This window comes from Lethenteron reissneri, chromosome 51 (assembly GCF_015708825.2).
Source record: "Lethenteron reissneri isolate LAM-NWPU_2019-01 chromosome 51, ASM1570882v1, whole genome shotgun sequence".
NCBI classification, from domain to species: Eukaryota; Metazoa; Chordata; class Hyperoartia; order Petromyzontiformes; family Petromyzontidae; genus Lethenteron; species Lethenteron reissneri.
This window is the reverse complement of record NC_083829.1, coordinates 4655338-4680708: the sequence shown is the minus strand read 5'-3', so window position 1 is coordinate 4680708 and position 25371 is coordinate 4655338. Positions and strand designations below refer to the sequence as shown.

The window sequence follows — 25371 nt, the reverse complement described above, 5'->3', positions numbered from 1 at the left end:
ACGTTCGTATGGAAAATGTAGTGACTATTATTTTAGCGGTGGTGCTCGAACAAACACAACATCTCATCATTAGCCCGCACCTCTGATTAGTACGGTTGCCTACGTAAGGCGCAAAATAAGCTCAACATACATGCATGCATTACAACTGCCATACGTCAGAAGAAAATATAAAATAGGCTGATTGGTCAGGTAAGAACCCAGCACAAAAGGGCCACACGCACACGCGGCTGCTGACGAAACTGAGAAAGTCAAAACTGATCCAGAGAATGTGTGCTTAAGCAAGCTGATGAGAGAAAATATCAGATCCAGTAGGCCTACATGCTCATGTAGTAGACTATTTTTTTTATTTTCGTGTGCTGAAGCAGACCCCCTGTCCGTCCATGATTGTATTATCAGCTACAATAGACCACGCCAGTAAGAGGGTGCATCATATGTACAGCCACAGTGATTTCAACAGGCCTCTTAACCGACACCAGGTTTTATTATGGCACGGGGAAATACATGCTCGTTTTCGACAGGCACCTGGTTACACAATGGATACCTGGTCATATGGCGAAACAAAAAGAACATCCGTAATAGAGGTTTTGTGGGTTAGATCGCGTAAATATATAAATGTGTCGTTAAAGCCGCAACCACAAGTGTTCGTCCTCACCTGATGACGGACGCTTGTGTTGCGACCGAAACGTCGTTTTCCTTTATTATTATTTTCTATCTACGTGACTTTTTTTTTCACGTAAAACGTAAAGCCTGCAAAGTGGAGTTGATCCATTGGTGCACCCTTCCCACGTGCCCCGCTAAGAAGTGCTCGTTAAATGACAACCAAAGTCAACGTAGTCCTCAGAGTTGCAATACGCCTAATTCAGCGATGAGCCAAACTTAAAATGATAATTATTGGGCACCCATTGGTGACTGGGCAGATAACCACTTAAAGCTCACTTGAACTTGAAACTCGGTTTTAATCACGGGGTGGCTGAAACTAATATCTGTTCTGTATAACTATATATTTGGTGAGATGTTAACTACCTCACCTGGTATACAGGAGGTATTGGGTTCGATCCCGACCCTGACGCCTGCTGCTGCTGCTGTATATTTGGAGTTTGCGTGTCTCTCTCTCATAATCATCACGGTGGCTAGGAGATGTTAACTACCTCGCCTGGTCTCCAGGAGGCTGTGGGTTCGATCCCGACCCTGACGCCTGCTGCTGCTGCTGTATATTTGGAGTTTGTATGTTATCCCCATGGTCGGATGTATTTTTATCAGAGTCCTCTGGGTTTTCCCACCGCTTTTATTTGGCTACTATAAATTTCCACATGATCAGCTACTTCGTTGAGCTATCATTTGTGGACAGGTCGTTTATGAAAAAGAGCTACATAGCTCAGTGGGCCTTGCACCTGGTTAAAATAAAAAGGAGTAGATAATCGCAGGACGAGCATGAAAGAAAACCCGACAGCTGATTGAGCCCTTCCTCATGAAATAAACAAAATCTGAAAATCGAAATCTCTAATCTACGAAACCCAGATTTCGGACCGAGGATCTCATTGACCTGGACATTCATTTCAGTTTTCATTTATTAGACATAACCCTGTGAGCCATGTGGCTCTTGACTCGGGTGCAACCGCAAACAAAACAAAAACATGAACAAGAAACATCTTAAAGTGACTACACGCAACAGAAAAATCCTGGGGAAAAAAACAGCAAAAGTCTTCCAGAAAAAAACACCGCATTTCAACGCTGTGTGCAAAAATCCCAGTGGGATGCAAGTCAAACAATAACAACCACGAAACAATGTAGATTAAAGTTATCAGGCCAACTCTGGACTACGGCAATGGCGTGAGCTCGTTCACCGACCAAGAGACTCACCGGACAGAGAAGAATAGTACGACAGGCCCCGAAGTTCGGCAGAATTCGTGGTCCAAGACTCTGCGCTCGAGATGAAGCCAGTTCCAATGCCCTCTGTAGACGCACACACACACGAGTGGCACACACGCCACCCAAGCGATGCGCTCACTTTCAAGAGAGCACGGATGGACAGTTTCCAAGGTAACCACACACTCCCCCCCTCTTCTCCTCCAACGCTTGTGTGTTTACTGCCAGACCTATAGAGTGTGCTAGGTACACAATGGACGGACGCATCCCCATTGGACCGTCTCGGATGAGTTTTTGTAGTGCGTGCGCAAAAAAAGAGACGTGGGCAAGGCAATTAGCTTGATGAGCAAGCCCGAAATCAGGTGGATGTATTTCACACGGTTAATGGCAAGATCACGGTTATTAGGCAGTGCATCGTAGCGTAAGCTAGTTTTCACATTTACTGTATATTGAATCCAAACTAACTCGTGTCTTCACATTTTGAAACATCTAGTATATTCTCTCTTAATGGGCTCTTGATACACTGTGATGTTGTCAAGCCAAGTTTTGCTGTTATTGTATGCATGTATGTTAAACGTCTTTCACACAGTAAGTAGCCAATCACGCTAATTGGAGGTGTGGAGGAAGGACAATCTGCCATCAAGCCATTATTTGACCCTCGATTTCTCAACCTACCAACCCACTTATTATCCAGTAATTCATCTCTATAATAAAAACAAAATGCCAGTTCATTTACGGTGGCACGCGTTAACTTCCAACATTTTCCCGCTCAGATAAAGACATTTATTTTTTTTATAAGGAATTGATTTACAAACATTACACGATATCGGTTCAGCCAGCTACGGTGTGTTTGTAAGATACATTTATAAAGTCTGAATAAACACCACCATATAATCTTAAGTGCAGTATATTCCAACAGTAGCAAAGTTACAGAGCGAGCTTATTGCCATTTTCTCCACAATAAATGTGTTCTTCAAAATTGTAAGTTGACAATATTTATCGGCCTCGGCTGTATTTTGCTTCACGTCACGTGAAGAAATCAATCTCTATGGATAATAACAATAATCGATACATTACGCATAATCCATACAGTTCTAAGCGTAATAACCTTCATCCGACACTATGGCGCGGACGACATTGTACATCAAGGAAAGGCAAAACAGAAATACTTCATATCTGTGAAAGCCTTATCCGTATTTTAATGTAAGTAGGAGGCTAAAATGTTTCACAGATATATCTAAGTGTCATCCCAGAGTGTGTGTGTGTGTATGGGAGATGCTAGAAATAGTATGCTGCTCAAAGGGTGCTGAGATTATATCGATTGTATCACCTTGCGAGGTTATATATATGTCGTTATAGCCCGTATACAGTATATCAAACACTGGCATAACCTCCACAACATTGAAGTGTAAGCTAATGAGAGCCCAGTGCACATGGTTTATGGATGCGGCCCTATCTCGCTCTGTACAAAGCTCCATTTAAAACTGGGGAGGTCCCTTATCAGAAAATGGCTTTCAAACAAGACCAAGGAAAAGCGTAAATCATCGTGCGCGCATCAAACGGGCCCTCTGAACAATAAGCAATGAAAATGTCATTTTGATTGCAAAAAAGAAAAACGGAGTGTTTTTTTGAAGACAATAATGACCGCTTGTGAAGGCGTGATCAAGTTAATTATTGTAAGGAACGCGATGCCACGGTTGCAAATGTTGCTTGTGCAAGTCACAATTTACAAATGTTATTTGTGCAAATCACAATTTACAATACACTTAATGAATAAAAGCAAATAAATTGATGTTATTTGTAAATGAACACGCACACACACACCCTGGGTAAAATTGTGATGCATTCACTGGTTTTTCAGTGCATTTGCTTGAAAGTCAGATGTTAAAAATATATACGAATAATAATCAATTTAATGAGGCAGTTATGATGTGCTACGTGAACAGGAAAGGCATTATTAAATCAATGCGATCGTTCTTCTGAAAATGCCTGCGAATTAATGTAAATGTGAGACGTGACAGATCGAGTGCCAGCACTACATTTACGGCAATGCTTTATTCATACACAGTCTATTGGTAATGTGTGCACTCATGAATTAATGCAAACAAACGGAATCATACATTTTGACCAGGTTTGCTCGGGTGAAGTTAATATTGTTTCACGAGGTTGAGAGTTTACTAGGCCAGGATAGAGTCTACATTTCCTAGCGTGAACTGTGGCATGAGTCTGCTGCCAGCAGGGGGACCACAAGTGTAAAATCCCAATTGAGTAATTTGTGATGAAAAAAAAAAATTTGCAACAACAAAAAATGTGGATCCTGAACGCCAGCAAAATGACCAGCTCTTACCATTGACAGCACGGGATCTTTCTACGTCTATTCGGTGGCGTACGGGGCCACCGTATTGTCGTCATTCACGGTTAATACACCCAACGTAGCAGCAATAACCAGGGCTGCCCACTGGAGTGGAACCGTGAACTTCTGCAACGAGCGGCGAGTATGCTACGGTTTGGCCACGTCAACGCCCTATCCTCCTGCTGGCATGGAGATAAGAATCATCTGAACTCATATTAATAGTGAGAGCTAATCATCATCATCATCAGCTGTATTTTATCGACTGCTGGGTAAAAGTCACCTCATGACAACGCCATTACTCATGGTCCAGCGATGCTACAATCCATCTTGCTTGTGCACATGGGGTAACATCGCCATGCCATCTGTGTACTGAAGACTGAAACTAAACTAAACACATTTCTGTATGTACCAAGGTAAAGCCCACTGAGCTATATAGCTCATTTTCAGAAGCGACCACAAATGATAGCTCAACTAAGTGGCTTATTATGGGGAAATGTATAGCAGCCTAATTCCTCTAAACGCACGTTGATTCTAAACGTGGAGGGGAAAATCCCGAAGGATCTCGAGAAAAATCCAAGTCACCACGGGGAGAGAGAGAACATGCAAACTTCCATATATACAGGGGTCAGGGTTAGGGATCGAACCCACGACCTCCTGTATACCAGGCGAGGTAGTTAACGTCTTTCGTTCAAGTCACGTAGATAGGTTCAAAGAAAATAACAAAAAACTACGACGTTTAGATCGCAACACAAGCGGCCGTCATCAGGACCGCTTGTGTTGCGATCAAAACGTCGTAGTTTTTTGGTATTTTCTTTGAACCTATTTACGTGACTTTAAAGAAAGACCCAATAATATAACAGCCGTGCGTTGTTATTAAACACCTGCATCTCCCGAAGGAGTAATCACAACCGCCTCCGTCGTCGTCAAATCATCATCATCAAAGGTAATACAAAAAGAACATTGCTCTTTATGAATGATTATTTATATTCGTCATTGTTATTTTTCATTTATAATTCCCTCCCCCACTTCCAATGTTCACTCATATCAGGAACTTGAACCGAATTTTGACCATGGGCACAAGGTTTCTGCATTCGCGAGCGTTTGCAAGAAGGCAACCCTCGCGGACAGAGAGGGTTTACTAAGCTTGAGTCGTCTTACAAGCTCAAAATGCGATATTTTAAACGGTGCATTGAAAACCGACAATATAAATACATCTGCTTCGACATCTTTTGGTGTCGTATACGCGTAGATTATACACAGATAATGAACGTTTGCAAAGTAAAGCCACAAATAAAGCAACTGATACGCTAATTATTTTTGTTGCAGTCTCGCAAAGGGTTTCACTTGAATTTGTGAAGCAACCTTCACAATCATTTATATTTCACATCTATATAGTCGATATAAAAAGAAATAAATACAATCGCAGGATCCTCTTGACACATTAAGTCCCTTCTTGGCATGGATCTAACCAGCTGCAAAACAAAATTAACGCTAAGTTACAGTAACAAATTGTAATTATTCCAATTATAGCGCGGGCTAGTGTGACGTTAAATGGCCTGATGTAATGACACAAGCAGATGCTGGAACATTTACCGTAATTATGGCCTTTCCTGGCCGTGGCAAATATACCACGTGTCGGACGATTTAATTCGCTGGGGTACTGCCAGCTTCGAGAAGTGGCATCTACCGGTTACATCGCAGGGCGATAAAAATACAAATGGATCTTCTTGGTTATTTCGGTAAAGTCACGTAGAAGGGAAATAATAAAATAACAAAAATAAAACATAATAAAATAATTCTCACGACGTTTCGGCCACAACGCAAGCAGCCGTCCTCAGGTGAAGAACAGGTCTGTCGGAAAGACAGCGTCTGGCCGAAACGTCGTGAGAATTATTTTATTATGTTTTATTTTTATTATTTTATTATTTCCATTCTACGTGACTTTACCGAAATAACCAAGAAGACGAATCCCTGCAGTCACGAAAGCTTTAAATCGAAATACAAATGGAATTAACATTTACCAAAGTACATTTTGTACATGGCATACATCCATTTTTGGTAAGTTCACCGCGACAATTAGTGAACAACTGCAGTCGTAGAATTGGTGACTTTGTGAAAACCATCATTTCATATTCCTAAACTGAAAAGGCTTTCATTGCTAGCTGAACGAGAAGTTAGGGCTCATCGTTTGATCGTCTCACCAAATGCCCACCCCTGTTTTTTTTTTTTTAAGATGTTGGTACTCGCTGCACGAACCTGAATGGATATTCACCGCTTTCTTATTTCACGTGGCAAGGTGAAAATTGCAACACCGGGGCCGTCCATAAATGACGTCACGCAATTTTGAACGATTTTTGACCCCCCCCCCTCGTCACACGGCGTCACAAAAAGTCAGACCCCCCCTCAAATATGAGGTCACAAAGCTCTGCCCCCCCCCAAAACCATATTTCCATTTTCAAAATAAAACATGCTTCAAATCGCTTTAAACTATTGTCATTGTAGTGCGTATTTAATATGGCGCTGCACTCTGATGTTGTGGGAGAAAACATTTATTACAAAGTATATTTAATAAAATACGCTGCCAAGCTTAGTAGTGTTTCTTAGGACGCTGTCTTTCCGACAGGTCTGTTTCTTCACCTGAGGACGGCTGCTTGCGTTGTGGCCGAAACGTCGTGAGAATTTTATTTTATGATGTAAATTTTTGAATATTTTATTATTTCCCTTCTACGTGACTTTACCGAAAGAACCAATAATAAGTAGAACGTGTTGTCTATATTTATTTAAAGTTGCGCATTTTGATGTGACGTCACATTTCTCAACCACCCCCCTCGTCACACATCGTCACAAATGTCTGACCCCCCCCCCACGCAGGTGCGTGACGTCATTTATTAACGGCCCCATAGCAAACGTTGTGCGCATTGCTTTGCTGAAGCAACAAAATAAAAACTTAACCCGTAAAAACAAAGTTTTTCACTCTAAATCCTTTATATGCGTGGCGGCTAGAGTCCTCTCGTCCTCAAGCTTGAGATGGCTGCCACCTATGGGTCAGATGATTGTCTGCAGTATTAAGCAATTGGTAATTAAATATTTACTTTGTTTTCCCTAAACAGTGTAAAATTTTGGACATTTTTTTTTCACGAACATTAATTGTCTCGCACAACGAGTCTGTGTGCAAAATGTCAGCTCGATTGGATCACGGGAAGTGGGTTAAAAAACGACCGAAAGATTTGCATGGTCGTAAGCAAGCAAGCAAGCACGCGAACTTAATATAAAGGATTTAAAAAGCCACGGTGAACAGGCGACGGGGAGAGCCACGCGCAAACAGAACAACAACAACCTAAAAGCTTAACGCGTCCCTAATTGGGGTGTCACACAAAATGGGCGGGGCTCACGTGCTCGGGATTTTGCTTAAAAATCCATCAGACATGCACAGCCCTCCGAAAATCCATACCGTGCCTATTAGCGTCACGTGCAATGTGTCACGACCATCCCTTTGGTGAATAATGGGAATGGGCGGGGGGGGGTTCGGGTTGAGTGGTGCTCGGCGTGGATCAAGGTGGGGGGGGGGGGGCACATTTGGCAACCGTTGTCCCCTCCCGCTCAAGCCGACAGTAATTGCATTTTTTACTCATTAACGCCTCGAGACCGAGACCTGCTTGAGCACGATCGTTAGGGAGAACATTTGAGGGCGACGCCGATGCACCGGCTACGAAACCCCGGGAGCCCGAGTTCGATTCCCGCTCACGGCCAACACCAGAGGGCGATTAGATTATCTGAAACGGTACTGGGGCCCCCTCCCGCCTAGGTCGACTCAGCCTCAAATGAGTAACTGGCACGGTGTGCAAACATCGCCACTGGGGAGACAAAGGCGGCCGGGCGTGGTGCTGGCCACCACCCACCCATTCGTGTGCCGTGCCGGGCTTTATTGGTGCTCGTAAACAGCAATTGCCCCCAAAATCTGTTAAGACTCTATGGGGGAATCTTTGTCTTTTTGCATCGGTGCCACGTTTACATAGTAGCGGTAAATGTACGCTAATTCTAGATTTGAAGCTTTCTCGAATTGCAGGGATTCATACTCTTAGGTTATTTCGGTAAAGTCATGTTCGTAAAAAAATAATCATAATAAAATAAAATAATATATTATTATTTTTTACCTACGTAACATGTACGCTGCCACATATATTGTACCAAGACAAAGACCACCAAAGCCGCCGCCCCCCCCTCCAACCCATATATATGGCACGTATATATAGGATAACCCCGCAAATTCATTCCGCACATTTCAATGGGACCAATACTCGGCCGTGTGGTGGTGTGCAGCAGATGGCAGTGCGGCTAAATCCATTGCTGCGGCGTCTACGGTTCCCACATTCGGCAAGCGCCGTGGCTCTCTCTGACAACCCCGAACGGCACCGCAAAGGCACGTGAAGGCCTTCATCCAGCAGTAGATTCGCTCCCAGAGGGCTGCAAGTATACGCAGGATAGAAATACATGCAAAAACATCCCCCCCCCTCCTTCCTCCCCCCGTATAGCCTGAACATACTGTTGGGGCAAGTGCTGTTAGCGAGCACCTATGAAGGCCGGCACGGCAACACGAGGGGGTGGGTGGCCAGCACCACGCCCGGCCGTCTTTGTCTCCCCAGTGGCGATGTTCACATACCGCAGCGGGTACTCATTTGAGGCCGAGTCGACCTAGGGGAGGTCCAGGACCGGTTCAGATAATCGTCACTGGTGTTGGCCGCGAGCAGCAATCGAACTCGGGTCGCCGGATTCGTAACGCAAAGCGCTAAGCGCTACACTACCGCTCCCCACAATAAGTATGTACACACATACAGCAGTACACTACACACGTTTGCAATCGTATGCAACTTGTAAGGACGCCCTTGATGCCCAGTCTGGCGTGCAATCGTCAGCATTGGAGCATTGGGTATCTTGATGTATGGTCACCAAAATATATGGGAATGTCACAAATAAACTAAAAAGACCTCGATGTGCTCGTGGGCAAAGCGGTTGATGCCACTACCCTGCACAAGATCCTACAGCTTGCAGCACGTGGGGACAAGATCTGCCCTGACAGTATCAGCCCCACCATCCGGCCCCAGGTCTCCCCCTCGTTACAAATAAACCATCTCAACAAAGCAACAGCGTCATGGCAAGAACTAATTACAAGCCAAATACCAACCCGCAGGGACAAAAAAACAATGCCTTTATCCTGTAGATCATTGACAAAGTGCTGTAAATTATAAAAACCCATCATGTACCCCCCCCCCCCCCCCCCAATAAGCCACAGACGGATCACACACAGCAACGGACACCTTTGCTCGCTAAAGCAATCTTAGCGTCGTTAAATCTTAAGAGTGTAACTTGAGATCAATAACTCCCATTCTGAACGCAATACCGGCATCGTTAAGCTGCGCAGATATATCCACACTCAGGCTTTCTTTGCCTTAATAACCTTCTGCCGGGGATTACCGAGCGCAAGCGGGCTAATTTATTGCACCCCACTTGGGCGAAACCTGCCCACGGCAGCCACGTGGCCGTGTACCCACCACGTGACCGTGTACCCACCACGTCACGGAGCGCGGCCCCAGGGGGGACCTTTGAACGCCAGAGGTCGCAACCGGGTACCCGATACCCGTACCCTACCCGATACCCGGCTACCCGTACCCGGCCGGGTACGGGTACCCGTTTGCGACCCTGGTGCGGCCGGGTACGGGTAGACCGCGAGTCCCTGGTGAGTAACCGTTTGTCACTCATTTCCCAACGTCTTGTCTCTTCTCACAATTCAAGTTCCTAGAATCAACCCACCCGCGCCTGCAACATGGCTTCATCCCAGAGGTCGCAATCAGGTACCCGATACCCGTACCGTACTCGTACCCGGCCGGGTACGGGTAGGGTATGGGTACGGCCGGGTACGGGTACGGGTAAGGAATCAAAACCCGTTCGCGACCTCTGCTGAACGCCCTCCCAGCTGGGGGGTGCGGCGGGGGGGGGGGCATAAGTAGAACACGAGATAATAATAGGGGTTTCCCCCTTTTTTCTGGCAACAAAACTGAAACCTTTTTACTTTCAGTCAAAATGCAAACAAAAAACATACTATGATAATATCTGTGGCATTGTCCTTAAAACTGATTGGTCCACACCAGGGACGGCTTTCTTTTGAGCCTCGACCCAATTGGTGCTCGACCAGAGGACGTGAAAAGGCGTACAGCTCAAAAACAATTCACTATCAAAGTAACGAGGGCTCGGGGTGAGCATCTACATCATTAGACCTCCTTTCCCAGTACCAAAATATAATATTAGGGGTTTTCCCTTTTTTTCTGGCAACAAAACTGAAACCTTTTTACGAGGATTCATATCTGCATTAACCACAATACTTGCAGTCAAAATGCAAACAAAAAATACACTCTGATAATATATTGGCATTGTCCTTGACACTGATTGGTCCACAATCAGGGCTGACTCGCAACGACGCGACTGTGAAGGCCCGCACTGCGTCGTACGTAGTCGGAAGGGGATACGGAGGGAAAGGCGCAGCCCTGAAAACTGCCTGCTCACGCCACCGCTGGCAGAAGGGCCTGGAGCTGTGCACTTTGAAATCTAGACCACTGAAAACTGTGGAGGCAGAAGCGAGGGCTTTTTTTAAATCCTCTATATTAAGTTCACTTGCTTGCTTGCGCGCTTACGACCGTGCAAATCTTTCGGTCGTTTTTTAACCCACTTCCCGTGATCCAATCGAGCTGACATTTTGCACAAAGACTCGTTGTGCGTGACAATTTATTTTCGTGAAACATTTTTTTCCAAAATTTTCCACTTTTGAGGATTTTTTTTCATATTTAATTTAAAATACCAATGTGATAAAAATGAAACTCTTACTCAAGAAAAACAGAAATGAATAATAAAATAAAACCGATGCCACGCATATAAAGGATTTATAGTGAAAAACTTTGTTTTTACGGGTACATTTTTTTCTTTTCGGCTGGCCATCAATCAAAAACGGTCCCCGCATCGCGCGCATTTAGAAGCGCTTCTGTGGCCGTCCGGAACGCTCTTCCTTCCGACATAAGGAAGGCATTGGGGCGATGAGCTTCTATAATTCTAGATTTAAAACTCGTTTCTTTAGAACTGCTTTCTGTGTTTTTCATTTCTTGTCTTTCACCCGCACCCCCGATTAGCATGGTTGGCTACATACGGTGTGAAAGAAGTTTAATTTGCATAAAGTGGCTCACCAGCAACGTTAACGGCTTGCCATCGCGAGGTTGCGAGTTCAAATTCACGTTTTGCAGTTGACCCGAGCCATTGATCTTCTGGGGTTGATCAAATGAGTACCACTGTATGGGCAAGTTGTCAGTGGTTGTCCTTTGCGGAGACTTGTTCTCCCCGCCAGAGGAATGTGGAATTTCCACCACTGGCTCAGGGCCGTACACAGGAGATGGGCACCGATTCCTCAATGCAGCAGGGAAATCACATTGACTTGACATTTAAATTCACCGGCACCTTCTAGTAGTGCGGTTTTGTTTTACCGTACGGCGCGAAAAAAGTTCAACAGACGTGTACGTCACACACAAGAACGTAATGCTTTTCGGGAGCCCTGCTTGAAGAAAGTGTCACCAAACTGGAGTTCAATGCTGAATCGTGTCTGCCCTTAGGTCATTTTGGTGTAAGCCTCACCCTGTAGTTTAATGTCTATTGATTTTTTTTGGTTGGTGTGGGGGCCTCGAATCTACTTTCTTTTTTAATAACCGAGGTCCAAATTGCAAAATGCTTAGAAGAAATTCGGTATCGATGGCGTTTACTTTGTCAAAAGAAAATTAATCAACATTTGTAATTAAGTCCACTGATTACGCTTTTATTTGCGAAATGAAGCACGATGGATTTTTTTGCGCATTTAATTACAAGAAAAAAAATAATATCTGAAATGCGCCCGGTGTAATCTGCAGCGTTAAAGCAATTAACTTGGAAGAATATTCCAGTGTTAAGAACGCACACGCACGCACGCACTCGCTCGCGCACCGTCGTTTGAAAACGCTTCGTGAAAATTTCACAATGGGATTCGGACCACCGAAGAATGTAAATCGTCATTATAAGCCGCACGATACTATTGTGGAGCAAGTGTGAGTTTCATCTTCTTGGTTCTTTCGGTAAAGTCATCACGTAGAAGGGAAATAATAAAATAATAAAAATAAAACTTAATAAAATCATTCTCACGACGTTTCGGCCACAACGCAAGCAGCCGTCCTCAGGTGAAGAACAGGTCTGTCGGAAAGACAGTGTCTGAATGAACACCACCAAGCTTGGAAGCGTATATTTAAGTTGGGTTGGAGGGGGAAGAGCGCCTTGATAAAGGAATTTGCATATTAAGAGGAATTTAGCATATTTATGGGAAATGCAGATATGGGATTAGTCACTACTTGTGAAATGCGTAGGAGGTGGGCAGGGGGTTTTCAAAGCCATATTATGCCCGTGCATTATGTAGGATTAGCAGCAACAAAGGGAGGGGATAGGGGTGAAGATTGGCCACTCGAGGCACCTCCCTTCTACGTGACTTTACCGAAAGAACCAAGAAGATGAATCCCTGCAGTCACGAAAGCTTTAAATCGAAATTTAAGTGTGAGTTTGTTAGTCCGTCGGTCCTGAATTAGAAAAAAAAACTAAATTTCTTCAGTGCATAACGTTTGTGAAAGCTTCGTATCAAAATTAACTGTTGATTTAACGTATTTTTTTAAATGTCAGTATTTTCTTTGAACTTACCTTCCTACAGTCACGAAACCTTTAAGTCAAAATTGTATGTACAAGCGCACAAAAAATATCTACACACGCAGGCACCCGTAAATATACAAATCAAACATGTAAACATATATGAGGTCGTATCTCTTAGAGCTCTCTTCACTTCTTCTTGGTTCTTTCGGTAAAGTCACATAGAATGGAAATAATAAAATAATAAAAATAAAACCTAATAAAATAATATTATTTTATTATTTCCATTCTACGTGACTTTACCGAAAGAACCAAGAAGATGAATCCCTGCAGTCACGGAAGCTTGAAATCGAAACTGTCTTCACTTGATACAGTAATTTTGCTGTGACGGTTCCACCTGAAGACGGAGGCTTGTGTTGCCTCCGAAACGTCGTGATTTAATTTACCTGTTTTCTTTTTTAACCAACGTGACTTTACCGAAAAAACCGAAGAGTATGAATCCTTGCAGTCATGAAAGCTTCAAATCTAGAATGTAAATAGACCTTTACGCCACTGCCGAAAACATCAACAAAAACCCCAAGTGTGATTCATAACATAAATGACCACCTTATTTCAAAATAGCCGAGTGGTCACGTGACAAACCGCAAGTGTGCGCCGATTAGGCATTAACCGTACAATGGACAAATGTGTTTACGTGTCAGCTCGTCTGTAATGATAGTTGGTGCTCTTTATCGTCGACAAAAAGGTACTCGAGTGGCCAATCTTCATAGTGTGTGGTTATCATCATGCGCTGTGTAGCTCACGACTCTAAGGCGTAAACACGAACATTATCCACTTAGCGAACGCCGAGCGCGGTGGAGGATGGGGTGGAGGGAGGATGGGCCACAGGAGCAGTCCAGGTATCACTTCACCACCGATGTTAGCCGCGGCCAAGGAATTGAACTTGGGTCGCCAGGTTCATCGTTGCAGTATGCCAACAACAGCACCACTGCTCCAACCACACACACCTCCGATTCAGCACGGTTAGCTACGTACGGTGCGAAAGAAGTTCAGCATACGCACATGCGATCAATGTGCAGCAGTAGTTTGCAAGGCCCAATTTGGCGTGCTGCTCTCTACAACAGGATGGGCCATCGGTGGCGTGCCCCGAATTGATATTCATTGCCCAGCATCGCCCGACTTAACCTCGCTAGGCTAATTGGAGACCCTGAGGCCACTTCGTTTGGATGGAGAGTTGCTACATCCACACAAAATGTAACGATTTAACAGTGACCTAGGGAGTGACTCACTCGCACCCCTTAGCCTTGCAGTCACTGCCTGCCTCTTCCTGGGGAGGCTGCCGAGGACACGTGGTTCACGTGGCACGGTTTTAGGCGACAAATGCTCACCGCGATCGCTGCGCAGCCAATTAATCCTCCACAAAAGCCACAGTGCTGTGTCTACCCCCCCCCACCCCCGGCTCAAACAAACACGGGGGTTTGGGGTTCTCCACCTCCGAAGACAGGCATTATTAGCCAGCATTGGAAATGTCGCGTTGTCGTGGCAGGAGCCGGCGTATCAACACCGTTGGATTATCACAAAGTAGTAGGTTTTACCGACCGAGGTCTGATGAGGAGCAACGTTGACCTCCGAACTGAATTTCAAGAGGCCAATAGGTCTCTGCGTCTCCACGTGCTGTGAGAAGAGGCCATTTTCCTCAACGTCACCTATTTTTCTTCATGGGGCAACGTTACTGACGAACGCGTTGAGTTTTTTCCCCCCGACGGGTTTCCCTGCGCGGTGGTGGTGGCAGATGCGTTCCAAATTAAGCGAAACCGCACAAGGAGACAGCTGCCTGCCGAGTAGCAATTATAGTACACACACAAATACAGTACACACACAGCACACACACAACGTTGTCCCACCGCATAGCCGCAGAGAGTGAATTGTTGCGGAGAAATCGGTTAGCCCGATACACGCGAAATCACACCACACTGCCGGCTGGTGTGCCCTGCTCACAGATGGATCAATAAGCCGGATGAAGATCATCAAGATGCCTCTGGATATAAAATAATAACAATGTCCGTCTATATGTTCAGGAAAAGCCTCATCGATTATCAAGACTATTTTACAGGAAGACTGTTTTGGGAGGTTGTTTTTTAACTTTTTTCTTTCTTCAATTAGCTAATTCGGATGGGATGCGGAAGAAACTGGCAGACCCAGAGAGAAACCCCATACCACGCAATTATACAACTAAAACGTCCAAAGCGAAAGCTATTTTCTGCACTGCCAATTTCATGACGCCTCGCAAACCGAGTCGAGTTTATGAAGTGCCACCACACAAAAGGGATGTCTGCATGATCCATTAATTCCCAGTGGTTCTTCTTAACCTGGGGTGCACGCCGCAACCCACTGGGGGTGCGAGATGCCCTTTCTGGGGTGTGCGAGACATGGCCAGATCTGTTTTTAGAAGGTAAATCATCGAAACACAAATTAAGTACGGGCACGTAAGTGCAACTACTTTGATTAATCAAACGCTATGTATTTATTAACATCATACACTTTCTAACGATTTAGAACCAAAGGGGTGCAAGGCTGCAGTAAAGGTTAAGAACCACTGCATTAACGTCTGTCTCTAGAGCTTGTAGAGCTTAGAGGCGTCCACATTGAATGTCTATCTTCAAGTACATCGGCCACCATTGCAGAGGAATTGTGGTCTCACCTGGGCCAGATTCGGAGTGGTGTCCGTAATTCCATCACTCGTGGGTGAATCTGCACCACTTTCACGAAACGACCCCAAGCTAAAGAATTTAAAATGCCGACCGTTAAAACAGATCTAATGGCTGCATAACGAAATGGCGTGATGTTCTCACGGTTTCGTCCACTTTTTACCATTCGTTGTTAGATTTCTTTGCTGTTGCGCGATGTTCTAGAAGCTCATGATTTTCAACAAAGGCCTTCTGTGCCCTCAGCAAGGAATCACGAACAGAATTATTGTTTACTTCCATCTACAATCTTGTTTTTGCGTTAAATAAACTTCATAAACAACAAATTCATTACTTTTAAATCGGACAAGATGTAAAAGAAAATGACCTATTAACATGTTTTAAAAATACCTGCATGTATAATCATCTTTTCTGACGTCAAAATATAAAATATATATTGACTTTTTAAAACACACAAAAAATATTTAATGCATTCGAATGTCACATTCAATTACGGCCAAGGGAAGTCCATGGAGGAGATGGAGCGATGGCCATCGGCTCGTGGCCAGGTGCCGGGTGGATCATTACATCGCACGCTCGTCAGAGATGGTGACGGACTGCGGGGGAAGCCTTCATCCAGCAGCGGATGGATCATGGCTGCTGCTGCTGATGATGATGATTATTCAATTGTGGTAAGCCGACAACGCTTCTCCTGTTCAGAGTCTGGCCACAGTCACATGATTTTTTTTCCTACCAGTGAATCAGGACCAACCAATACACATATAAATATGTTGGTATGTTTTATGTCTGGACTTTTGTATTGCGCTGAGAATGCGTGCTCTATAAGATTAACTTTGCCTTCATTGGTGATTTTGTACAAAAAGACAAAGATCCCCCGTCTAGCCTCAACAGACTGTTTGGGCAAGTGCTGTTAGCGAGCACCTATGAAGGTTGACACGGCACACAAGGGGGCGGGTGGGCAACACCACGCCCGGCCACCTTTGTCTCCCCAGTGGCGATGTTTACACACCGCACCAGGTACTCATTTGAGGCCGAGTCGACCGAGGGGAGGCCCAGGAGCGGTTCAGAAAATCACCGGTGTTGGCCATGAGCGGGAATCTAACCCGGGTCGCCGGGTTCGTAGCGCAGCGTACTAACCGCTACACACAACCGCTCTCCCACGTACACGGACACACACGAGCACAGCAGAATTCCTGGCCCTTCGACATTTCTGCAATGTCAATTCATCAGTGCACCACATGAACACCTGGTTCTTGCCAACAAGTGTTCTCTGCCAGTGTATTAACACCCAACCAGGGTCTCTCAAAAAACATCCAAGACCACCCCCCACCAGAGTTGTTCACCTGGGCTTCCCGTTGTAATTTTTCCCACAAAAGTTCGTCCCGATTACTCTTTGGTTTTTTCGGTAAAGTGACGTAGGTAAAAAAAATTAAAATAAATTAAATCACGACGTTTCGGAAGCAACACAAGCCTACGTGACTTTTACTGGAAAAAAGAGTATGAATCCTTGCAGTCACGAAAACTTAAAATCTAGAATTGAATTCGTCCTGATTGTGCTGTGGGCGAGGTGTCACACAACGAAGTATCCTTTCGGATCCCTTTGCACTAGAGAACGGCCCAAGGAAGCGGAGATCACAGAGCTACCTCTGAGATCCCTTCAAAGTGACCTCCAGTTCACACAGTACGGGGTCAGCACTTTCCCACTCGCTCTGCCATACGGAAGAGTTATTGTTCGTCGCTGGAGAGCTGAACTGATATTGTAATTCTCAGAGCTAGAATTCGTCCAAATTAGGTTGTAGCGCTAAATTGAAAGTAAAATTTTGTTGTGTGTGTGCAGCCATTGTCGACTGGACTGAGACCCTTGATATCCTGCTTTAACCACAGGCAGCTGCGTGGATCAAACTACGAACCTGAGTCTACACGGTACCATCCATAGTCCTTTTAGGCAAGAGATAGCATGCTGGTTTAATCTCAGTGGATTTAGTTTATTTTCTTTCAAGGAAGATACACGCGCCGTTATGGATTGAATGTAGGCAGTTTATTCCTACTGTGGCACATCGCACGTGTCCCTAAGTTACGGGACACAGCCAAAAATGCCCAGGGTCAAGAAAAGGACGCAAAACCGGGGATGTATTTGCGTAAGCATCTCCATTCTTCTCATTGCAGTCTCTGTATTTAATAAGCTTGCCGCTTCCACCACGTGTCTTGCGACCACTGCTGCTGACACTGGGTGCTGTGGCCGCTTTCGTTACTGCCGCTGCTGCTGCTGCTGCTGCCGGCGGGAGACGTTGATCACCATGATAATGAAATATATCTCGCTGGGCGGCTCAGCAGTCGAGCGAGCGGCTCACAATCGTCGAGGCTTGCCACATCAAATCCTGGTTGAGGGTTGACGGAGGCCCATTAAATCATCCGGGGTGGATGCAATGGATGCCACGTTGTGTGGAGGGCACCAGTGCTCGTCCTGCGGGTAAACTCGTCTCTGCCATAGGAATGAGGAATTTCCGGCACTGGCTCAGGGCTGTCTACACACTCCGGCTAGCTGGGAAAAGGCGGAGGGTATTGGTCTCCTTGCTTCCGCTTGGCTCCTTGATCTCTCCCTTTCATCTCCTCCCTTTCCCTCTTTCGAATCCCAAATATCTTCATTCTCTCCCCCCATGCCATCTCTCTGCTCATCATCTATCGTCCTCCTGGCCCACATCCTTCTTTTTTGATCATCTCGAATACATTCTTTATTCCACTCTACCCCTGCCTCACCCATTCATTCTTCTGGGTGATTTTAATCAATCTTAGCACTCCCTCTGTTGCTTCCGTTCGTCCTTCCCCTTGTCAATTCATTACATTTCCACCTCCCATCTTCCCCGACTCATTTGAGCAGCAATGCACTTTGACTTTTGATGATGATGATGATTATAACGACAGCTTCAAACCTTGTCTCTGCAATGAGTGAAGGACTGATGCACGTAAATTAGCACCGCACGAGGATAGTTTTAATATTCGTTGGCGCGTGAGACCGGGAGATTTCAATGCGTGCGGAAGAAGCGAGGGGGGCGGGGGGCACTCACATCTCATCCGTGTAGGCGAGCCCAAAGTACTCCTTCTCCTTCAGGCTTACATGGGACGCCACGAGATCCAACAGCTCCTTCCCCAGCAGCTTGGGCTGGAACACAAGGGTTGGCAACAGGGCAACGTCACAATTCAGTCGTTTAATTCAGGGGTCCCTGACCCGCGGATTGGTACCGGTCCGTGGCCTGTTAGGAACCGGGCCGCGCAGCAGCAGGAGGTGAGAGCGGTGAGTCCGCTGCGTGGAACCCGCCCCCATTGTTTTATTATTCACCATTTCCGTCCGCGCCTCTCTCCCGCACTGCGCACTCGTCTCAGTCACGGTGTTGGTGAGCCCACAAGCTCTAACCCCTAGTAGCCACAATGAGTCAAACACAAACGTCGCTGGAGAGCTTCTTTGAAAAGGGGGAAAGACCCAATGATGAACCACCCCTCCCACCCCAGTCTGTGAAAAAATTGTCTTCCAAGAAACCAGTGCCTGGTGCCAAAAAGGTTGGGGACCGCTGTTTTAATTATTTCCCGTGACATTCCAACTTTCGCCATCGGCATCGGCACACAGCGCTGCAGCAACTGCAATCGTCAGTTGGAAACGATATCCCGGCGTAGCAGTTGAGCTCACATCAGATGTAGGCAGCGTTTAAGTATTAGGCAGGGGGGAGGTGGGGGGTAGCTCTTAGAACTTGCCATTGCCTTAACTTGGTACGGAAACATTTAAACGATTTCACTTGTCATCATCACCATCGTCAGCAACGATCAATCCACTGCTGGGCGAAGGTTTCGTAGGGCGCTACGGGCGCGGGGTCGGAAAGGCCGTGCGCATTATTTTAACGACCATTTAATGCCACTGTTGCTTTCGCAGCGGCGGGGGATTGGAATCTAATTGTCGCCGTTGTGGCTAGCTTGCTTGGGGGAAGATCTGTTTGGGAAAATGTCAGCAGCACGGCTCTGTGCAACCGAAATTAAATGGCTGCATCTAATGACATAATTAAACCAATTTGCATTGCTCGTTGTAGAGGAGGAAGTCGTGGAGCTGGGCTTGTACAAACAACAAAAAAGCAAGAGACCACTTAAGTGATCACGTGTGAATTTGAAAGGGAAACAGGATGAAATTCAGACAATGTTACGCAAGGTTAGATATTTTCCGCCAAAATACAAAACCACAAATTCTTCATGATTAATTTGTAGATTCTCAAATCCAAGGGCTCCATGATTGGAACAATAATGTTTAGGTTTACAAAGCATCGTCCATGCGTAGTGCATCTCACAATCTCTGAGGAACACAGACAGACGCGAAAGCAGCAGGCAGGCAGGCACGGAACCAGCACTACCAATTTCACACGTTCTGCAGTCCACTATATATTAAGATAGTTTCAGCCAATCCATCGTAGTTTATACAAGTGTGAACAAATCGGAGAACCCGGAGAAACGCCCAAGTGTGCGAAGGGGCAACACTGTATCCCATAGCGAAGAGACAAATGATAAGTTCCCAACTTCACTGCACCGCCGTCTCCTGGCGAGCCAGGGTATGGCACCTCAACGCCCACGGAGTTTCGCAACATGTGTGTGATACACGAACCCTTGCCTCCACAGGGCTGGATTACAGGCCACATGAATAACCATCACTGCCCGGCTGTCATAATTTTGTATTATTATTTCTAGATTTGAAGCTTTCGTGACTGCAAGGATTCATATTCTTAGGTGTTTTCGGTAAAGTCACATAGGTAAAAAATGTAAATTAATAAAAGTATAATAAAAATAAAATAAAAATCACGATGTTTCGGAGGCAACACCTGAAGACGGAAGCTTGTGTTGCCTCCGAAACGTCGTGATTTTTATTTTATTTTTATTTTACTTTTATTAATTTAAATTTTTTACCTACGTGACTTTACCGAAAAAACCTAAGAATGTTATTATTATTATTATCGTGTGCTACCTGCTACAGTATTATAATTTACAACAGCATCCCTTAAAATCTTGACCTAAAGCTTTCGTGACTGCAGGAATTCATATTCTTTGGGTCTTTCGGTAAAGTCACGTAGATAGGTTCAAAGACGGTCGCTTGTGTTGTGATCGAAACGTCGTAGTTTTTTTTGTTATTTTCTTTGAACCTATCTACGTAACTTTACCGAAAAAATATGAATTACGCATCCCTCAAACATTTCTACTCTTTGCACGATATCATGCATTGTGCTCATGAAATTATCACATCGTTTATGAGACGCTTTTGTAGCTTGAGAAATATAACTCAACTATTTAGTGCGTTTTTTTGTTTGTTACTAAACATCCCTGAAAATAACACCTTTGCTTATGACAGAAGTGGTCCGTGTAAAAATGTAAATGGATTGCATTTCAGATGAATTGGGTCAAAAGCTGCTGTCCGCAATGTACACTTGTGTTGGAGTGCATTTTTGTAATTGCCATAATGACAAAATAAAAGCTTAGTCATGCCTTAAACCGGAACACAATTATTCCACTTAGCATCACTCAACGATATCCAAATGAATAATAACGATAATTTAAAATCTTCCGTTTCATCCACAGTTTGACTATACTTCACCATGCTGGTCAATGCTGGTTGGTGAAAGAGATGGGGGGGGGGGGGATGTTCAGATATCACAGACCACCGATGTTAGTCGTGGCCAGGAATCAAACTCAGGTTGGCAGGTCCTAGGCGCAGTGCCCTCACCATTGTGAACTCCCATTAGCTACCAAAAGTTATAAAATAGCATCGGGGGTTATGAGCCAGGGGTTTCAATTTTACATTTCTTACTGCAGGAACCACTCTCATCTAATCTATAGAGTGACCACCACTGTTGTCATTAACCCGTTCCAAGACGTCTGCACGTTGCCGGGCAGGTAAGTGGGTCTCCCTTTTACCGCTGAATCTCGGAAACGCGCGAGCGACGAGTGTTTATATTTCATGCAATCGGTAGACATTCTACGCGCGGCCAGCGTTCTGCAGCCCTTCCAGACGGAAAGCAGCGGTAACGGTGCCTTCCTCGCGCTGTCACACTGCCGTGGAGTGGCCTACCCCACGCGCACGACTCTCCAGCAGAGGTCGCAACCCGATACCCGGGTACGGGTACCCGTTTGCGACCCTGGTGCGGCCGGGTACGGGTACGGGTAGGCCGTGAGTCACTGGTGAGTAACCGTTTGTCACTCATTTCCCAAAGTCTTGTCTCTTCTCACAATTCAAGTTCCTAGAATCAACCCACCCGCGCCTGCAACATGGCTTCGTCCCAGAGGTCGCAATCAGGTACCCGATACCCGTAACCTACCCGATACCCGGCCGGGTACAGGTAGGGTACGGGTACGGCCGGGTACGGGTACCCGTTTGCGACCCTGGTGCGGCCGGGTACGGGTACGGGTAGGCCGTGAGTCACTGGTGAGTAACCGTTTGTCACTCATTTCCCAAAGTCTTGCCTCTTCTCACAATTCAAGTTCCTAGAATCAACCCACCCGCGCCTGCAACATGGCTTCGTCCCAGAGGTCGCAATCAGGTACCCGATACCCGTAACCTACCCGATACCCGGCCGGGTACAGGTAGGGTACGGGTACGGCCGGGTACGGGTACCCGTTTGCGACCCTGGTGCGGCCGGGTACGGGTACGGGTAGGCCGTGAGTCACTGGTGAGTAACCGTTTGTCACTCGTTTCCCAAAGTCTTGCCTCTTCTCACAATTCAAGTTCCTAGAATCAACCCACCCGCGCCTGCAACATGGCTTCGTCCCAGAGGTCGCAATCAGGTACCCGATACCCGTAACCTACCCGATACCCGGCCGGGTACAGGTAGGGTACGGGTACGGCCGGGTACGGGTACCCGTTTGCGACCCTGGTGCGGCCGGGTACGGGTACGGGTAGGCCGTGAGTCACTGGTGAGTAACCGTTTGTCACTCATTTCCCAAAGTCTTGCCTCTTCTCACAATTCAAGTTCCTAGAATCAACCCACCCGCGCCTGCAACATGGCTTCGTCCCAGAGGTCGCAATCAGGTACCCGATACCCGTACCCTACCCGATACCCGGCCGGGTACAGGTAGGGTACGGGTACGGCCGGGTACGGGTACCCGTTTGCGACCCTGGTGCGGCCGGGTACGGGTAAGGAATCAAAACCCGTTTGCGACCTCTGCTCTCCAGTCTGCAAGGGGACGTACCCACGTCTGCCTCTGAACTCTGCACGCCCTCAATCCTCCAATGCTTCTCCTTCAGTCATCTCTATGACCCTGTTACCATGGCAACCCACCCCACCGCCACCTACCCCGGTCCCCACTTCCAGTCCACGCAGCGTCTAAGGCTCCACGCGCCGGGCCTGCTGCTTGCTTGTGGCTCCCCCACGGACCCAAGCCGAGGACGAGACGAAGAGATGGCGTGACGCGTTGAACGTTGCACGTTTGTGAACCGATGGGAATTTCCACGATTTGGCTCCTGTCGATGGGCAATGGGATGCTACATTACACAACGTGGAAGTGCCGTGCTGCTAAAATGAGCGTGGAATTGGTGGCCATCTCCGTCAGTGACCTAGAGCCAGTGGTGGAAATTCCATATCCCGACGGAGTGGGAGGAGGAGGAGGAGGAGGTGGGACACGTGTCCATTGAGCATGCGCACTTTGTGGAGCTACAAAAACATTTTTTTGTTCATCTTCTTGGTTCTTTCGTTAAAGTCACGTAGAAGGGAAATAATAAAATAATAAAAATTAAACATAATAAAATAATTCACGACGTTTCGGCCACAACGCAAGCAGACGGCTGCTTGCAGACCTGAAGACGGCTGCTTGACAGACCTGTTCTCCACCTGAAGACGGCTGCTTGCGTTGTGGCCGAAACGTCGTGAGAATTATTTTATTATGTTTTATTTTTTATTCTTTTATTATTTTCCTTCCACGTGACTTTACAGAAAGAACCAAGAAGATGAATCCCTGCAGTCACGAAAGAAGCTTTAAATCGAATTTTTTTGTTCTTTTTTAATAAACCCAGCAGCTGCCCAACTAAGCAGGATTTCTTCAACTCGCGAACCTTCCAATACACGGGCGATCGTGTCCTTCCTTCCAGTTAGAGTATGCATGCGAGTGGGTTTTTTTGGTTCGGGAAAGGGCATTGATTGGGTGATGACACAAAGACAAAGATCCCCCGTATAGCCTTAACAATCTTGTCGGTAGAAGTGCCGTTACCGAGCACCTATGGAACGCAATGGCGTGAGTGGCCAGCACCACGCGCGACCGCCTTTGTCTCCCTAGTGACGATGATTACCACACCAAGTACTCATTGGAGGCCCAGGACCGGTTCAGATAATCGTCACTGGTGTTGGGCCAGTGACGATTATTGCCGGGTTCGTAGCGCAGCGTGCTAACCACTACCACTCCCCACAGTCATGGACTTACAGTAGCTCTGTCCATGACTGAGCCCGATTGTCTATCCACCCGAGCGTGTATTTTCAAGCGCTCGCCTGATTGGGTAAAGGGCATTGATTTGTCGATGCCACATACACAGGGACACGCGCAGCCCTCGATGCTTCCTCTCGGCAAAGGATAAAAACAGCGGTACCACAGGGTGACATCCCCTTAAACGTGAAGGGATTAGGCTTCCAGCATGGAACAGCATGGGATTAGCACGTGACGTGAGCATTACATCAATGAGATTTGTCAACCCCCCCCCCCCTCGCCGCAAGGCAGGGCCATGCATAAGAAAGTGGTCCCAAGGTGCTGATGTGGTCCAATTGACCCGACAACAAAGCTTCGTCAATAACGGTGTAAAAAACCGGCACATATCTGTGGCAGCGAGATACACGCGTTCCTCCGTTTGGAAAGCGATTATTTTTCAATCGTGCGCCGTGAGGTCCGGCCGGGGTAGGCAGCTGCTCTATAAATATTCGAGTCGCGGATTTAAAAGGGAATTTCGGCTGCACAAGTTAACAGTGCCCCCGAGGCTGTGATGCGCTCAAGAGATTTCAGAGGAGCGATCTTGCTCTGGCTAAACCCATCCCAGCTTCACCTTCAGCTTCACCCCACCACACCTCTCCCGCCGCTCTGTCCTTCAACAACAACGGCGACATCTACAAGAACGCAGCGTTCTAAGGCCAAAGGCAAAAACACGCTTGTTCATGCTCCGACAAGCGTGGGCTGCTGGTTGGGTGTTCATCACCAACGGTGCTGCTGCCCCCACGTGGGTGCGCCCCCCCCGTCACTTCTGCCCCCCCCCCCACCTTCAACCATCCTCCTCTTTTTTGTTCAATTCCTAATATCCTCGTGTGTTGGGTGAAGAGACACGAACAGGCGACAGAGACGAGATAAGAGATTTGCAGACAACATTACGAGATGTTATGAGATCAAAAGAGAGGCAAGAAAAAAAAGACGAGAGACGCGAGAAATTCAATTGATAATAATAATTGACATTTAGAAGGTGCAATTAAACCAGGGGGTTTATCTGAGTGCGCCGTGCAAGAAGTTAGGAAACGTTTCGATTTAAAGCTTTCGTGACTGCAGGGATTGATCTTCTTGGTTCTTTCGGTAAAGTCACGTAGAAGGGAAGTAATAAAATAATAAAAATAAAACATATTTTATTATGTTTTAAAACATTTTATTATGTTTTATTTTAATTATTTTATTACTTCCCTTCTACGTGACTTTACCGAAAGAACCAAGAAGATAAATCCCTGCAGTCACGAAAGGAAACATCGATCGTCCAAAGTAGTCCCG

The 25371-nt window shown here is 46.2% G+C and overlaps 1 protein-coding gene across 5 annotated transcripts in view; it reads right to left on the bottom strand.

Moving 5' to 3' along the window:
- Positions 1-25371, bottom strand: part of LOC133355385 (FERM domain-containing protein 4A-like) — a 308322-nt gene that overhangs the window by 156706 nt on the left and 126245 nt on the right. For all 5 annotated transcript variants that reach the window (XM_061572640.1, XM_061572639.1, XM_061572642.1 and 2 more), the window contains exons 3-4: positions 18687-18781; positions 1861-1953 (exon numbers count right to left, since the gene is read on the bottom strand). In XM_061572640.1, coding sequence (XP_061428624.1) covers positions 1861-1953; positions 18687-18781 — 188 coding nt within the window. The remainder of the gene's footprint in view (positions 1-1860; positions 1954-18686; positions 18782-25371) is intronic.